The sequence below is a fragment of the Diaphorina citri genome, unplaced genomic scaffold (genome assembly GCF_000475195.1).
Source record: "Diaphorina citri unplaced genomic scaffold, Diaci psyllid genome assembly version 1.1 scaffold1788, whole genome shotgun sequence".
NCBI classification, from domain to species: domain Eukaryota; kingdom Metazoa; phylum Arthropoda; class Insecta; order Hemiptera; family Psyllidae; genus Diaphorina; species Diaphorina citri.
In genome coordinates, this window is record NW_007379214.1 from 48,195 (window position 1) to 62,056 (window position 13,862).

General features: G+C 36.1%; 1 protein-coding gene and 1 long non-coding RNA gene across 2 annotated transcripts; one reads left to right on the forward strand and one right to left on the reverse strand.

Moving 5' to 3' along the window:
• Positions 1 to 1,470: 1,470 nt before the first annotated feature.
• LOC103517258 lies at positions 1,471 to 11,489 on the forward strand. Its single transcript, XM_017447391.2, is given in 10 exon segments — positions 1,471 to 1,902; positions 2,997 to 3,106; positions 4,025 to 4,120; positions 4,280 to 4,445; positions 4,628 to 4,821; positions 7,308 to 7,446; positions 7,890 to 8,020; positions 8,861 to 9,098; positions 9,310 to 10,770; positions 10,773 to 11,489. Coding segments are annotated over 10 exon segments (3,081 nt in total). The 5' UTR covers positions 1,471 to 1,764; the 3' UTR covers positions 11,181 to 11,489.
• LOC113470735 lies at positions 6,345 to 6,817 on the reverse strand. Its single transcript, XR_003393687.1, has 2 exons — positions 6,692 to 6,817; positions 6,345 to 6,375 (listed from the first exon to the last, which is right to left on the reverse strand). It is a non-coding gene; the product is annotated as an uncharacterized LOC113470735 (long non-coding RNA).
• Positions 11,490 to 13,862: the final 2,373 nt, after the last annotated feature.

Sequence of the window (13,862 nt, forward strand, 5' to 3'; positions counted from 1 at the left end):
TTTTTTTTTATCAGAAAAATCTAGTCAAAAAAATCTAGCCGCCAACTCATTGAGATCTGGCAACAACGCTTTCACATTTATGTTCATTGTTCAAGCAAGGGGGAAAATGGAAAAATCATCAATAATCAAATATAAAAATAATTTTTTATCAGAATTCACTTTACACACACTTGTTTTTCTGTATCACTGCAATATTGATACAACTACTTACCTCCCTCTTTATTTAAATTAAAGGTAACCCTACCTGGACCTACAAAAAGTTGTAAATGTGTACTCTATCCATCAAGATTCAAGGAAAAGTGATACCTACTGTGAATGTATGAAGCAAGGTGGTTACCCTAAAGAATAACAAAATGGTCTTGGAGAAAGAGAAAGTACTTGACTGGCTGGTACAATGCATCAAGGCCCCTACACAATCGTAGAAGTTGGTTTTCTCAAGCAATGTATGGAAGAGAATCTATGCTCAGAAACAACTAGAGATATGGCAACTGTACTTGGCTATAAGAGAGATGCAATACGAGTCAAAGTAATTGTAAGTATTATTAGCTCAGGGGGGAAAAATGTACATTCTTTTTTATTTATTTGGTACGTTAGAATTATATGAAGCTAATTAACTAGAACTAGAAATACAATTCTCTGTTTATTATTTTTAGGGCCTAAGTAAAATAGGCATGTCAAAGATTGGATGCATCAAACAATCAAACTATAAGACTTATACGAAGACTATGCTGTTGATTTCAGGCGGATGACTTACTGTACTGCTATCGTTGGCTTCTGTTAGAAATGAAGCGTGAGTTTGCATTCAACGACGCTTTGATTATGTTAGAAGTGATGTGGTCTTCCCTCCCTCCCAATCCTCCGCAAGGTGAGCTGCCCCTCTATGATGTCAAATTTGAACCCCCATGTGACCCTGCACCCAACAGTCCAAGCCCTAGTCCGCGGGAGAACCAATATACCAAAGTGTGCGCTATTCGAAGACAAACCACCTCAGCCACGTCAAGTCCGTTCAAACTCAATGCAACACTTGACGAATCACCACTCGCTCAGAGGAGAAAACAAGATTCAGCCAAGAGTCGAACTTATCCGTGTGTGAACGAAACGAAGATCATCAGCACGAACGGAATTCTCAAGAGTTGTGCTTCTGGTCCTCAATCTCCACAGCAGAGCATGGTACAAAAGTTTACTCAACTCAGGACACATGAACAGGAATCTATTCTCTTTTTTATGTAAATTTAATTCCACTGCTTACTGCTTATCCTTAATCCTTATCCTTATCAAAAGCAAAACCAAAAACAAGTAAAACAACAAAACTTTGGTTTTGGCTTTAATAAGCGCTGTTGCCAGATCTCTGTAGAATGAGAGGTTTTCTAGGAGGTTTTTTTATCAGAAAAATCTAGTCAAAAAAATCTAGCCGCCAACTCATTGAGATCTGGCAACAACGCTTTCACATTTGTGATTTGTGTTCAAGGGGGAAAATGGAAAAATCATCAATAATCAAATATAAAAATAATTTTTCTATCAGAATTCTCTTTACACACACTTGTTTTTCTGTATCACTGCAATATTGATACAACTACTTACCTCCTTCTTTATTTAAATTAAAGGTAACCCTACCTGGACCTACAAAAAGTTGTAAATGTGTACTCTATCCATCAAGATTCAAGGAAAAGTGATACCTACTGTGAATGTATGAAGCAAGGTGGTTACCCTAAAGAATAACAAAATGGTCTTGGAGAAAGAGAAAGTACTTGACTGGCTGGTACAATGCATCAAGGCCCCTACACAATCGTAGAAGTTGGTTTTCTCAAGCAATGTATGGAAGAGAATCTATGCTCAGAAACAACTAGAGATATGGCAACTGTACTCGGCTATAAGAGAGATGCAATACGAGTCAAAGTAATTGTAAGTATTATTAGCTCAGGGGGGAAAAATGTACATTCTTTTTTATGGTAATTATGCAGAAGTCACGTCCATGGAAAAGAAAAGCTCCTTTTTGTATTTAACCTAACCATATAATACACTAATCACTGCTCTGAAAAATGTACATTCTTTTTTATTTATGGTAATTAGTGATGGGACTCGAGTGAGATTTTTCAACTCGATTATTTTCTACTTGATTATTTTCCAACTCGAGTGGAAATTAATCGAGTTGAATATTTATTCCTGGAAATTACACCGTGCCGATTTCTCACTCGAGAGTCGATTATTTATTTACATGCTAAGCATCAAGGCCATTCCATCATGTAATTATAACTACATGTATATTTTTTGGTAATTATGCAGAAGTCATGTCCATGGAAAAGAAAAGCTCCTTTTTGTATTTAACCTAACCATATAATACACTAATCACTGCTCTAATTGTGAAAACTCCTTCTTGCGTTCAACCTAACCCTATAATAACCAAGGTCACTGCTCATTTGTGCCAGTTCTTTTGGTAGCAATATTCCACGGATGTGACTTCTGCACAAAGGACAAGTACCATTTTTTTTTATTTAGAAGGACACCATATCCTGTGAAAGTTTGAAACCGGAACTACTACTTAATATAAATTCAGAGGGAGAATATGAAAGAGGGTTTTTTTTTCCAAGCCTCAATATACTTTTTATTTATTTACATTACCTATGTATTTTCATTTCTAGAAATATGATAGTATGCAGCAATCAGAGTGCAGGAAGTTCAGTGTTGACCCTCAAATCACATCATATGAAGTTCTTTACAGTCTCCTAGCAAAAGCGTTATTCAACCTAACCCTATAATAACCAGGGTCACTGCTCATTTGTGCCAGTTCCTTTGGTAGCAATATTCCACGGATGTGACTTCTGCACAAGTACCATTTTTTTTATTTAGAAGGACACCATATCCTGTGAAAGTTTGAAACCGGAAACCGGAACTACTACTTAATATAAATTCAGAGGGAGAATATGAAAGAGGGGTTTTTTTCCAAGCCTCAATATACTTTTTATTTATTTACATTACCTATGTATTTTCATTTATAGAAATATGATGGTATGCAGCAATCAGAGTGCAGGAAGTTCAGTGTTGACCCTCAAATCACATCATATGAAGTTCTTTACAGTCTCCTAGCAAAAGCGTTTGATGTCAGAAAGTAAGCATTCCTTCTCTTTTTTTTTTTGTATGAAGAACCACAATAAATAGATGCCCATTGCAAGTTCTGATGTCTATCAGTGTTCACTTGACTACAATGATAATGTCTGTGAAACTAAGGTGATCTGAGTGAGTGGAAACTTGTATAAGGCTCATAGATGATTCATTATGAAGAACTGCAATAAGTAGATGCCCATTGCAAGTTCTGATGTCTACCAGTGTTCACTTGACTACAATGATAATGTCTGTGAAACTAAGGTGATCTGAGTGAGTGGAAACTTGTATAAGGCTCATAGATGATTCAGAATGCCTGAGTGAGGTTCATGTGCTAATTACAAAGATTAGATCTTTAAACTCTGTGATTCATACTCATAGTTGGACTGATTGACATTGATTCATAGGAATAAGTTGTAATACATACTTTTAATTTATTTAAGAAGTTTTTTTTGTGCTTTAATATTTTAATGTCCTTTGCAACAAGTCAGTTTCATGTTTTAGATTTTGCTGTAAACATCTATACATTTAAAGGCAAAGATTAGATCTTTAAACTCTGTGATTCATACTCATAGTTGGACTGATTGACATTGATTCATAGGAATAAGTTATAGTACATACTTTTAATTTATTTAAGAAGTTTTTTTTTTTTGTGCTTTAATATTTTAATGTCCTTTGCAACAAGTCAGTTTCATGTTTTAGATTTTGCTGTAAACATCTATACATTTAAAGTTTTTTTAAGAAAAGTGCATTTACACCCTCCTTCTCATCTTGTAGCTGGTGCAAGTGTTGGGCACTCTAGTTATTTATTTATTTTTTTTTTCTTTCTCCTAAGCGCTTTAACAATGCTTATGGACATGTCATTTGCGCTGTAACCAATCATAATTTAATACCCAACTCTTGATTTTTTTTTTCTTTTTAACAGGGAGTTCTCAATTTGCTACCGAGTTCTGGATGATTGTAACCAAGAAACATTCCTCCCACTTTTATCAGACTATGAATTAGATGCTGCCATTCAAAAGTAAGTTGTCAGTGTGTTTTTTTTTTTTTTTTTATACTCTCTCACTAGGTGGAGGAGACTCTGGGAGAGAGATAGGCTCCATGAAAGATAAACTCTCTTAGAAAGCACTATTGAGCATCTTTTATTTTGAAGTAACATTCTTGCATTGTCTCATTTCAGTGCATCAGATCCATGCCTATGTTTGCGTATAGACTTTGTCGACACATTAAGCTCAGGGCTGGACCAAGATGTGGCAGAATGTGTTCAACCCGAGTCTTCACTCTCTCTAATGTCTTTCACTCAAACCAAGGTTCCTCTCAAACTCCAAGGTCTCATTAAAAATCAGGTAATTTTAGGCATCACCACTGCATAAACTCAAGTAGTTCTAGGGTAAAATACTGTAGTAATCACTAAAAACTTGTGGCTTGACTTTTCTAGAACTTAAAAAAAAAATCTCCAATATTCCGATTTTTAAAGGTGTCCATTCCATGTTCATTCATTCAAATGCTACTTAAAACTGACACACAGGTGGAGAAAACGTTCAATATATTCAAGGGTGCTCTCAGCTACATGGAAGACAACATGGCTGCCCTATACCTACCACCCCGATCTCCACTCAATGATACAGAGTTCCGACAGTTTCTAGATCCGGTCGGACAAATAATTCAAAGTCGAGAGCTGAGAACTGTCATCTACTATGGCGGAATCGAACCTAGTCTAAGGTATTCCAATCAAACTCAAGCCCTGAAGAAGGAGAATTAAGTTGAACTTTATGTTACTTTAAGAAATGACAATAAATAATAAGACACTTATCAAGCTAAGCCAAAAGCCCAGTAGGTACATATGCCATGACATTGACATGTCTCTCAACTTATTTTTTCACCAGATCGTTGCGTGTGAACGCAGCCTGAATGGCCTTAAACCCCAGCAATTGAAGAAACTTGTTTTCAACATCTGAAGTCTATAGTATAATAATAATAATAGTGTTTATTTATACTGCTCGGATAGGACTGAAAAGTCCCTTTACTCCAGCAGTAGGCCACTACTATTACTGTGGTCAAATTCTCAAATCATATTGAGGATAAAATTCCATACCTTGGCTGGGATTGAACCCACGCCCTCCTGTTTACCAGGCGAACGCCTTGACCATTACACCACCGAGGCAGATATAGTAGAAAATTTTCAGAGGTTGGAAATACTTACATTTGGATTCAAAGACATTGTTATCACCTATAGCCTTTGCTTCAATAATACAGCCAACTTCAAATATCGCATACACAGAATGATTTGTCAAAAATTTGTCGTATCTACCGGTCTTAAAAGATGGAAAGAGGAAACGAATAAGAACGATTCCAAAATTCTTTTTAAGAACCCCTTACAATATGGTTTACTTTACAGGAGAGTCGTATGGTGTTATAGCATTATTAGGATTTGAGCAGAGGCCTTTTTTTCTGAGTTCACTGAAAAATATAAGGTATAGGTAGGTGCATAGTAAAATAATAGGAAACTGAACAAGTAGTGATTCACTCACCCTTGGTCCCCCCCCCCCTTTGGTGTCCTAATGTCCTTGAATTCTTTCACTGCTATATCTACAGGGATTAGGCCCTTTTTCTGTTAACACATAGTCTACAGGGGATGAAAATAAGAGTTTATGCTAAATACAGGGACCCAATTTGGTTGATTTCATCATCACCCTTTGGAAAGATCTTCTCAAGAGAGGACAGGTAAGTTTTGTTTTACAGGGAATTGCGAGTTAACAGCTCCTATTCAACTATTAGTATATTAGGTCATTTCTAATTTTAAAAAGATTAGCCTAGTCAGCTTTGAAGATTACGCGCTTTCCTTCTAAGCGCTAGGTCGCGGGATCGAATCTCGCCCGGAACTATCCTAAACGGATAAGGTTCGTTTTCGGTTACCATTGCCTATGGTTACCTCAGGACCAACATAACCTGAAAACGAACCACACAATCCATGGTCAAATGAAATGTAAATTTTTTCAAGTAGTTACCAGGAGGAAAAAGGCTGGAGAAAAAGGACTATTCAACATTGGGAAAAAGTCTTGTAAACCCTCACCATTTTTTAATGACTTTGTAGTCTTTGTACCTACAGGTATGTCAAATTTTGTTTCAAATAAAATTTTCCCTTGAGGTTAAAAAAAAGTACTTATAGGCCTGAATGGCCTTAAACCCCAGCAATTGAAGAAACTTGTTTTCAACATCTGAAGTCTATAGTATAATAATCACCATTGCCTATGGTTACCTCAGGACCAACATAACCTGAAAACGAACCACACAATCCATGGTCAAATGAAATGTAAGTAAATTTTTTTAAGTAGTTACCAGGAGGAAAAAGGATGGAGAAAAAGGTCTATTCAACATTGGGAAAAAGTCTTGTAAACCCTCAACATTTTTTAATGACTTTGTAGTCTTTGTACCTACAGGTATGTCAAATTTTGTTTCAAATAAAATTTTCCCTTGAGGTTAAAAAAAGTACTTATAGGCCTGAATGGCCTTAAACCCCAGCAATTGAAGAAACTTGTTTTCAACATCTGAAGTCTATAGTAGAAAATTTTCAGAGGTTGGAAATACTTACATTTGGATTCAAAGACATTGTTATCACCTATAGCCTTTGCTTCAATAATACAGCCAACTTCAAATACATTATTGTTTCCAATCACTAATGTTCCCTTATCTTTGAGCCTGAAAACAAGAGAAAAAGGTTATAGCATTATTAGGATTTGAGCAGAGGCCTTTTTTTCTGAGTTCACTGAAAAATATAAGGTATAGGTAGGTACATAGTAAAATAATAGGAAACTGAACAAGTAGTGATTCACTCACCCTTGGTTCCCCCCCCCCCTTTGGTGTCCTAATGTCCTTGAATTCTTTCAGTGCTATCAGTACTGGGATTAGGCCTTGTGAACGCGATATTTGTGAACGGGAAAATTTGCGCAAATATCGCATACACAGAATGATGGAAAGAGGAAACGAATAAGAACGATTCCAAAATTCTTTTTAAGAACCCCTTACAATATGGTTTACTTTACAGGAGAGTCGTATGTACACAGAATGATTACAATACACATATCGCATACACAGAATGATTTGTCAAAAATTTGTCTTTCCATCTTTTAAAGATGGAAAGAGGAAACGAATAAGAACGATTTCAAAATTCTTTTTAAGAACCCCTTACAATATGGTTTACTTTACAGGAGAGTCGTATGGAAGCACATATTGAACGTTTATCCCGAAGGAATGTCCGGGAAGGAAAGAATGGAATATACGAGGCGAAAGTCAGAAGAATATTACAAACTCAGAGACACATGGAAAGATCTTCTCAAGAGAGGACAGGTAAGTTTTGTTTTACAGTGAATTGCGAGTTTACAGCTCCCATTCAACTATTAGTATATTAGGTCATTTCTAATTTTAAAAAGATTAGCCAGCCTAGTCAGTTTGGAAGATTACGCGCTTTCCTTCTAAGCGCTAGGTCGCGGGATCGAATCTCGCCCGGAACTATCCTAAACGGATAAGGTTCGTTTTCGGTTACAGCTCCCATTCAACTATTAGTATATTAGGTCATTTCTAATTTTAAAAAGATTAGCCTAGTCAGCTTGGAAGATTACGCGCTTTCCTTCTAAGCGCTAGGTCGCGGGATTGAATCTCGCCCGGAACTATCCTAAACGGATAAGGTTCGTTTTCGGTACGATAAAGGTGTGTCAAAAATATTTAAATCCGTTTTCGGTACGATAAAGAATTAAACGAATTATTTAAATCCAACCTAATGTTTGTTTCAGATGGTAGGAGATCTAGCCTATGTAACCGGAATGGTTAGGAAGGATGTGCTGAGAACGGATAGACACCACGTGTTCTATGCTGGCGCCGATGATAACTGCAACGTTATATCTCTGTTCAATATTCTTACCACGTGAGTAACTCGCCATTTCTGTGTATTATTAGCTAAGTTAATCGGGGGTCCTCAAAAATGGCTCATTTCTCGTTTTTTTTTTCTTTTTTTGCATTCAAAGTCAAGTACGATAAGGGTTTTACATTAAATCCCCTTTATTTAGAGATGAGCTCTTTAAAAAAATCTCTGTGGCCTCTGACTTGACGTTCTGAATACACAACGTGACTGAGTTTTAAAATATTCGTTGGCTATGTATATTGAACGATTTTTAGGGGAGGGGAAAGGTCTTCAGGTTGAGAGTCAGTGAACGAACTTTGTCTTCAAGTCCATTTATTTGGTTCATATCATCCTAATATTTGAGTACCATGTCAGTTATTTATATGGCCGAAACTACACCTTTTGTGCGTAGCACTCGAGTGTTTATGAATTTCAAGTGTCAAGTAAACTTTTAATTTGTTAATATTGGTGAATAAAAGTAATATTATTACCATTACCATTCATCCTAATATTTGAGTACCATGTCAGTTATTTATATGGCCAAAACTACACCTTTTGTGCGTTGCACTCGAGTCTCGAGTGTTTATGAATTTCAAGTGTCAAGTAAACTTTTAATTTGTTAATATTGGTGAATAAAAGTAATATTATTACCATTACCATTCACTAGGAAGAGGATCCGAATTATTCCATGGGAAGATGAGGCCCACCTGTAGTTTCAGACTTAAAATGTAATTTTTATTTCAAAATAAAGTTATAGGTAATTGATATTGTTCTATGTTAATATGTTGTTGTTATTTACTAATGCAAAGGAATGGATTATTATGTCATTTTCCTGTCTATGTTAATACAAACTTTGCCTTTCAGGTATGCTTTAAACCACCCGGCTGTGAGCTACTGCCAAGGCATGAGTGATCTGGCATCCCCTCTCCTAGTCACTATGAGCAATGAGGCACATGCTTACATTTGCTTCTGTGCTCTGATGAGACGTCTAGGTCGAAATTTCCTCGTAGATGGAATCACCATGACGCAAAGATTTCAGCATTTGGCTGATGGCCTGGAATATTATCATCCCAAGTTCTATGAGTATTTGAAATCCCATCAGGTAATGTTTATTGGAGTATAGTTTTCATCTTATTCAATATAATTTCAAGTAACAGGTACGTTAGAATTATATGAAGCTAATTAACTAGAACTAGAAATACAATTCTCTGTTTATTATTTTTAGGGCCTAAGTAAAATAGGCATGTCAAAGATTGGATGCATCAAACAATCAAACTATAAGACTTATACGAAGACTATGCTGTTGATTTCAGGCGGATGACTTACTGTACTGCTATCGTTGGCTTCTGTTAGAAATGAAGCGTGAGTTTGCATTCAACGACGCTTTGATTATGTTAGAAGTGATGTGGTCTTCCCTCCCTCCCAATCCTCCGCAAGGTGAGCTGCCCCTCTATGATGTCAAATTTGAACCCCCATGTGACCCTGCACCCAACAGTCCAAGCCCTAGTCCGCGGGAGAACCAATATACCAAAGTGTGCGCTATTCGAAGACAAACCACCTCAGCCACGTCAAGTCCGTTCAAACTCAATGCAACACTTGACGAATCACCACTCGCTCAGAGGAGAAAACAAGATTCAGCCAAGAGTCGAACTTATCCGTGTGTGAACGAAACGAAGATCATCAGCACGAACGGAATTCTCAAGAGTTGTGCTTCTGGTCCTCAATCTCCACAGCAGAGCATGGTACAAAAGTTTACTCAACTCACCAAAGATAATATACACAAGAGTTTGGAGAAGATAAACTCGCAGGGAACCGAATATGCAAACCATGTTCTCAATAGAAGAGGATCTCTCAAGATGCAGACCGCGGCAACCTCGACCAAGATAGTGAGGAACTTGAATGAGTTCCTTAACTTTAGCAAGAAGATAGCATTGAGTAATGGAGAAAACAATCATGTTCTCAATAAACAGATCTCATTGGATGAGAGAAACAGAAGAGAGTATGGTGATGAGGAAGAAGGAATGAAGAGGAGGAATTCAAATATCCATGCTGTTAGGAACCACAACAATGACAATACAAGCACAAGTGATACCAGTAAGATTCCTAATGATAGATCTCCTGTGTACAAGACCTCCTCTACTCATGAAAATCCTCTCGTATCCAAGACCCCAAATAATAATGATAAGAATCCTTCTGTGTCAAATACTCCCAATACTAATGATAGTTCCCCTGTGTACAAGACTCCAAATACTAATGCTAATCCTGTACCTAGCAAGACCCCCAATACTTTAGACAGAGAAATCCGAGAAGCAGAAGATCATCTTGTCAAGAAGATAGAATCTATGAACTCTCAGGTGAAACTCCTTGTGGAATCTTCTCCAGAAGATGATGACTCGAGTGAATATTTCCCAATGACTTGCAGTATTACACAGGAGCTACGTCTGGAGCTTGAGAATCTAAACCGGAATGTTCTGCAAGATCCTGAACCACAACTCGCTGATGACATAGAATCTGGCTTCGAATCTACTAACTCCTCTCATGCTCAATATCATCTTACTGGAGATGAAATCTTTATCTGGGAGAACCCTCTGGATGAAACCAAGGACTCTGCTCTACCTGAATCCTGCTCTGCACATTCCATTGCCTCTAACAAGTCAAGCTTTGAATCAGACAATGATATGACGCAAAGCTATAGCAGCACAACGAGTGGTGCTGATTCAATACATAGTGGTGACTCGAGTCAGCAAATACGAGAAGTGGCCCATGTGATCAATTCCAAATTGCCTCTAACAAGTCAAGCTTTGAATCAGACAATGATATGACGCAAAGTTATAGCAGCACAACGAGTGGTGCTGATTCAATACATAGTGGTGACTCGAGTCAGCAAATACGAGAAGTGGCCCATGTGATCAATTCCAGACAATCACGTGTCGGTCTTCCACCACCCAATGAATTCGGGGGAGGCAACCCGTTCCTCATGTTCCTCTGTATTAGCGTTCTCTGTCAACACAGTGAACATATTATGAATCACCATATGGATTATAACGAGATGGCAATCTATTTCGATAAGATGGTTCGGAAGCATAATGTTCATAAAGTTCTCAATGAGGCTAGGAAACGATATGAGTCCTATTTGTGTAACTATAGACAATTGAATCGCCAAACTCAGTCCCCTCGCGTGTGATAAAGGCTTAAACACGCCTGTAAACGCACTGACCTGTAGTAAATAGCACATGCAAATTAGGAACGTTAGATGGTTGAAACATTGCACTCAATTTCAACATGAGTTCAACGCGAAAGAATCAGAGACATCTAAACATTTTCACCTCCATTGACAAATTATCTTTTGCAATTGCCCTAGCCCTGGAAACATGGGTTTTATGTTCGATAGTTGTACTATTATGTATTGTGAAAAGGTACCTATAGAACGTAGGTAGTGAGAAAGTAAGTAGTTCATAGGATAATTCAGTATGATAAGTACCGAAATACCTCAAATTTTATAAAACACTCCGCACATGGTTTATTAAGTGCAATATTATTTCTATGTAACCCGAAGAAAAAGAACCTGTCAGACCAAAGCTGATGGGTCCTTTAATTTTATTTTTTCCCAAGTGATGACTTAATATTGGACACAAATATTGCGTCATGAACTAGCCTGTAGTAAATAGCACATACAAATTAGGAACGTTAGATGGTTGAAACGTTGCACTCAATTTCAACATGAGTTCAACGCGAAAGAATCAGAGACACCTAAACATTTTCACCTCCATTGACAAATTATCTTTTGCAATTGCCCTAGCCCTGGAAACATGGGTTTTATGTTCGATAGTTGTACTATTATGTATTGTGAAAAGGTACCTATAGAACGTAGGTAATGAGAAAGTAAGTAGTTCATAGGATAATTCAGTATGATAAGTACCAAAATACCTCAAATTTTATAAAACACTCCGCACATGGTTTATTAAGTGCAATATTATTTCTATGTAACCCGAAAAAAAGAAACTGTCAGACCAAAGCTGATGGGTCCTTTAATTTTATTTTTTCCCAAGTGATGACTTAATATTGGACACAAATATTGCGTCATGAACTATGTAATTAATTAAGGTCTTTGTGTTCAAAATAACTTCACACTTACGTGGTCTAGTGACTTTATTTTTGCATTTATTACATATATTATTATTTTACAATAGTTTATCCATTATCATATTACATTTACCTACTTTAAAAAGATGAGAGCCAGCCTAATTAGCCTGGAAGGTAGTGCGCCTGCCTTGTAATTGCTAGGTCGCGGGTTCGATTCTCGCCCAGGGCGAACTTTATCTTATACAGATAAGTTTTTTTTTTTTTTTTTTTTTTTTTTTTTTTTTTTTTTTTTTTACAGCTGCATTTCACCTATCCTGCCCTCTTTCCATTTCGGTACGATAAGACCTTCGCTGTTACAGTTCCCTCCATCCAGCAACCCCCCTTCAAAAAGAAGAAAAAAAAACAGGGAAAATTAATGTAATTATAGGCAAGTTGCCAATCTTACTATAAAGGCCAACTAACTTCAACCTTTGTAATGTTTTATGAATAGCAGTCTTTAATGGAAAATAAATCTAGGTCCTTGCAGTAGTGATAACTTTGATTTGTGATAATTTTATTTTTTCTAGTTGATGTAGGTCCTGTTTTCTTTGTTTTATTTTAAGATGTACAACATACCTATACAAAATAATTAGATATTATTTATAGATTATTATTTATTACGTTAGTCATTAGATTATATTCAACACCCCACCAATAAATATGTTATAAATAAAATCATTCCATCTTGAAACCAATTCCCTACTTTTATTCAATGTAGTTTTTTTTTTTTTAATGTGTGAGTCATAATTTATATTATCATGGTCTTTTGTTTTGGTACAACAATACTGACTAAGTAGATACTATTGATACAATAATAAATATCATGGTTCAATTTATGTTAGACAATAAAAAAAAAAACTATTGTTTTCTTTTCAGCATGTAACTACTTAGATTTAATTCTCATATGATGAAGAAAAAGAGAAATAAAAGGACACAGATCTTTTCAGCATGTAACTACTTAGATTTAATTCTCATATGATGAAGAAAAAGAGAAATAAAAGGACACAGATGTTTTCAGCATGTAACTACTTAGATTTAATTCTCATATGATGAAGAAAAAGAGAAATAAAAGGACACGGATTTCACACAATGATTATACAAAACAAGCATGTTTTTAATAACAATATGAAAAATGTACAAAAAGAACAAAATTGCTATCTACCTATTACTTCAACTAGGTAGGTGTCTTAACACAAAACAAGCATGTTTTTAATAACAATATTAAAAAAGTACAAAAAGAACAAAATTGCTATCTACCTATTACTTCAACTAGGTAGGTGTCTTAACAATGGTATCAGAAGAGTCTCTCTCTCTCTCCAACAATTGAGTAATCTGATACCAGAAAATAAAATGGCAATAAATTTCAAGGGCTATACAGAAAATATTTACAGTTACCTACTGAATTCAACAAAAATCAAGATCAAAAGTTTTTTCTTTCTCTAGATCTCTAGAAACTTTTCATAGGTAAAGGAAGCTTGTAACTATTTGTATCACGTAAAGTGGTGTTATACCCATACCCACTTATTAAAAAAAAAAAAAAAATCAATGTTTTGACACATGATTTTATTCTTCTAGGTAAGTAGGGATCCAAAATGCCAAGTTTGTACATGCAGATGCCATCATGTTGAACTTGGGATTAAACTGTATTGTTTGTACAGGAGATGGATGGTTAGGGATGTAAATGAGTTGCAAATATATCGATAAATCGATATATCGATATATCGGCCCCTCAAATATATCGATA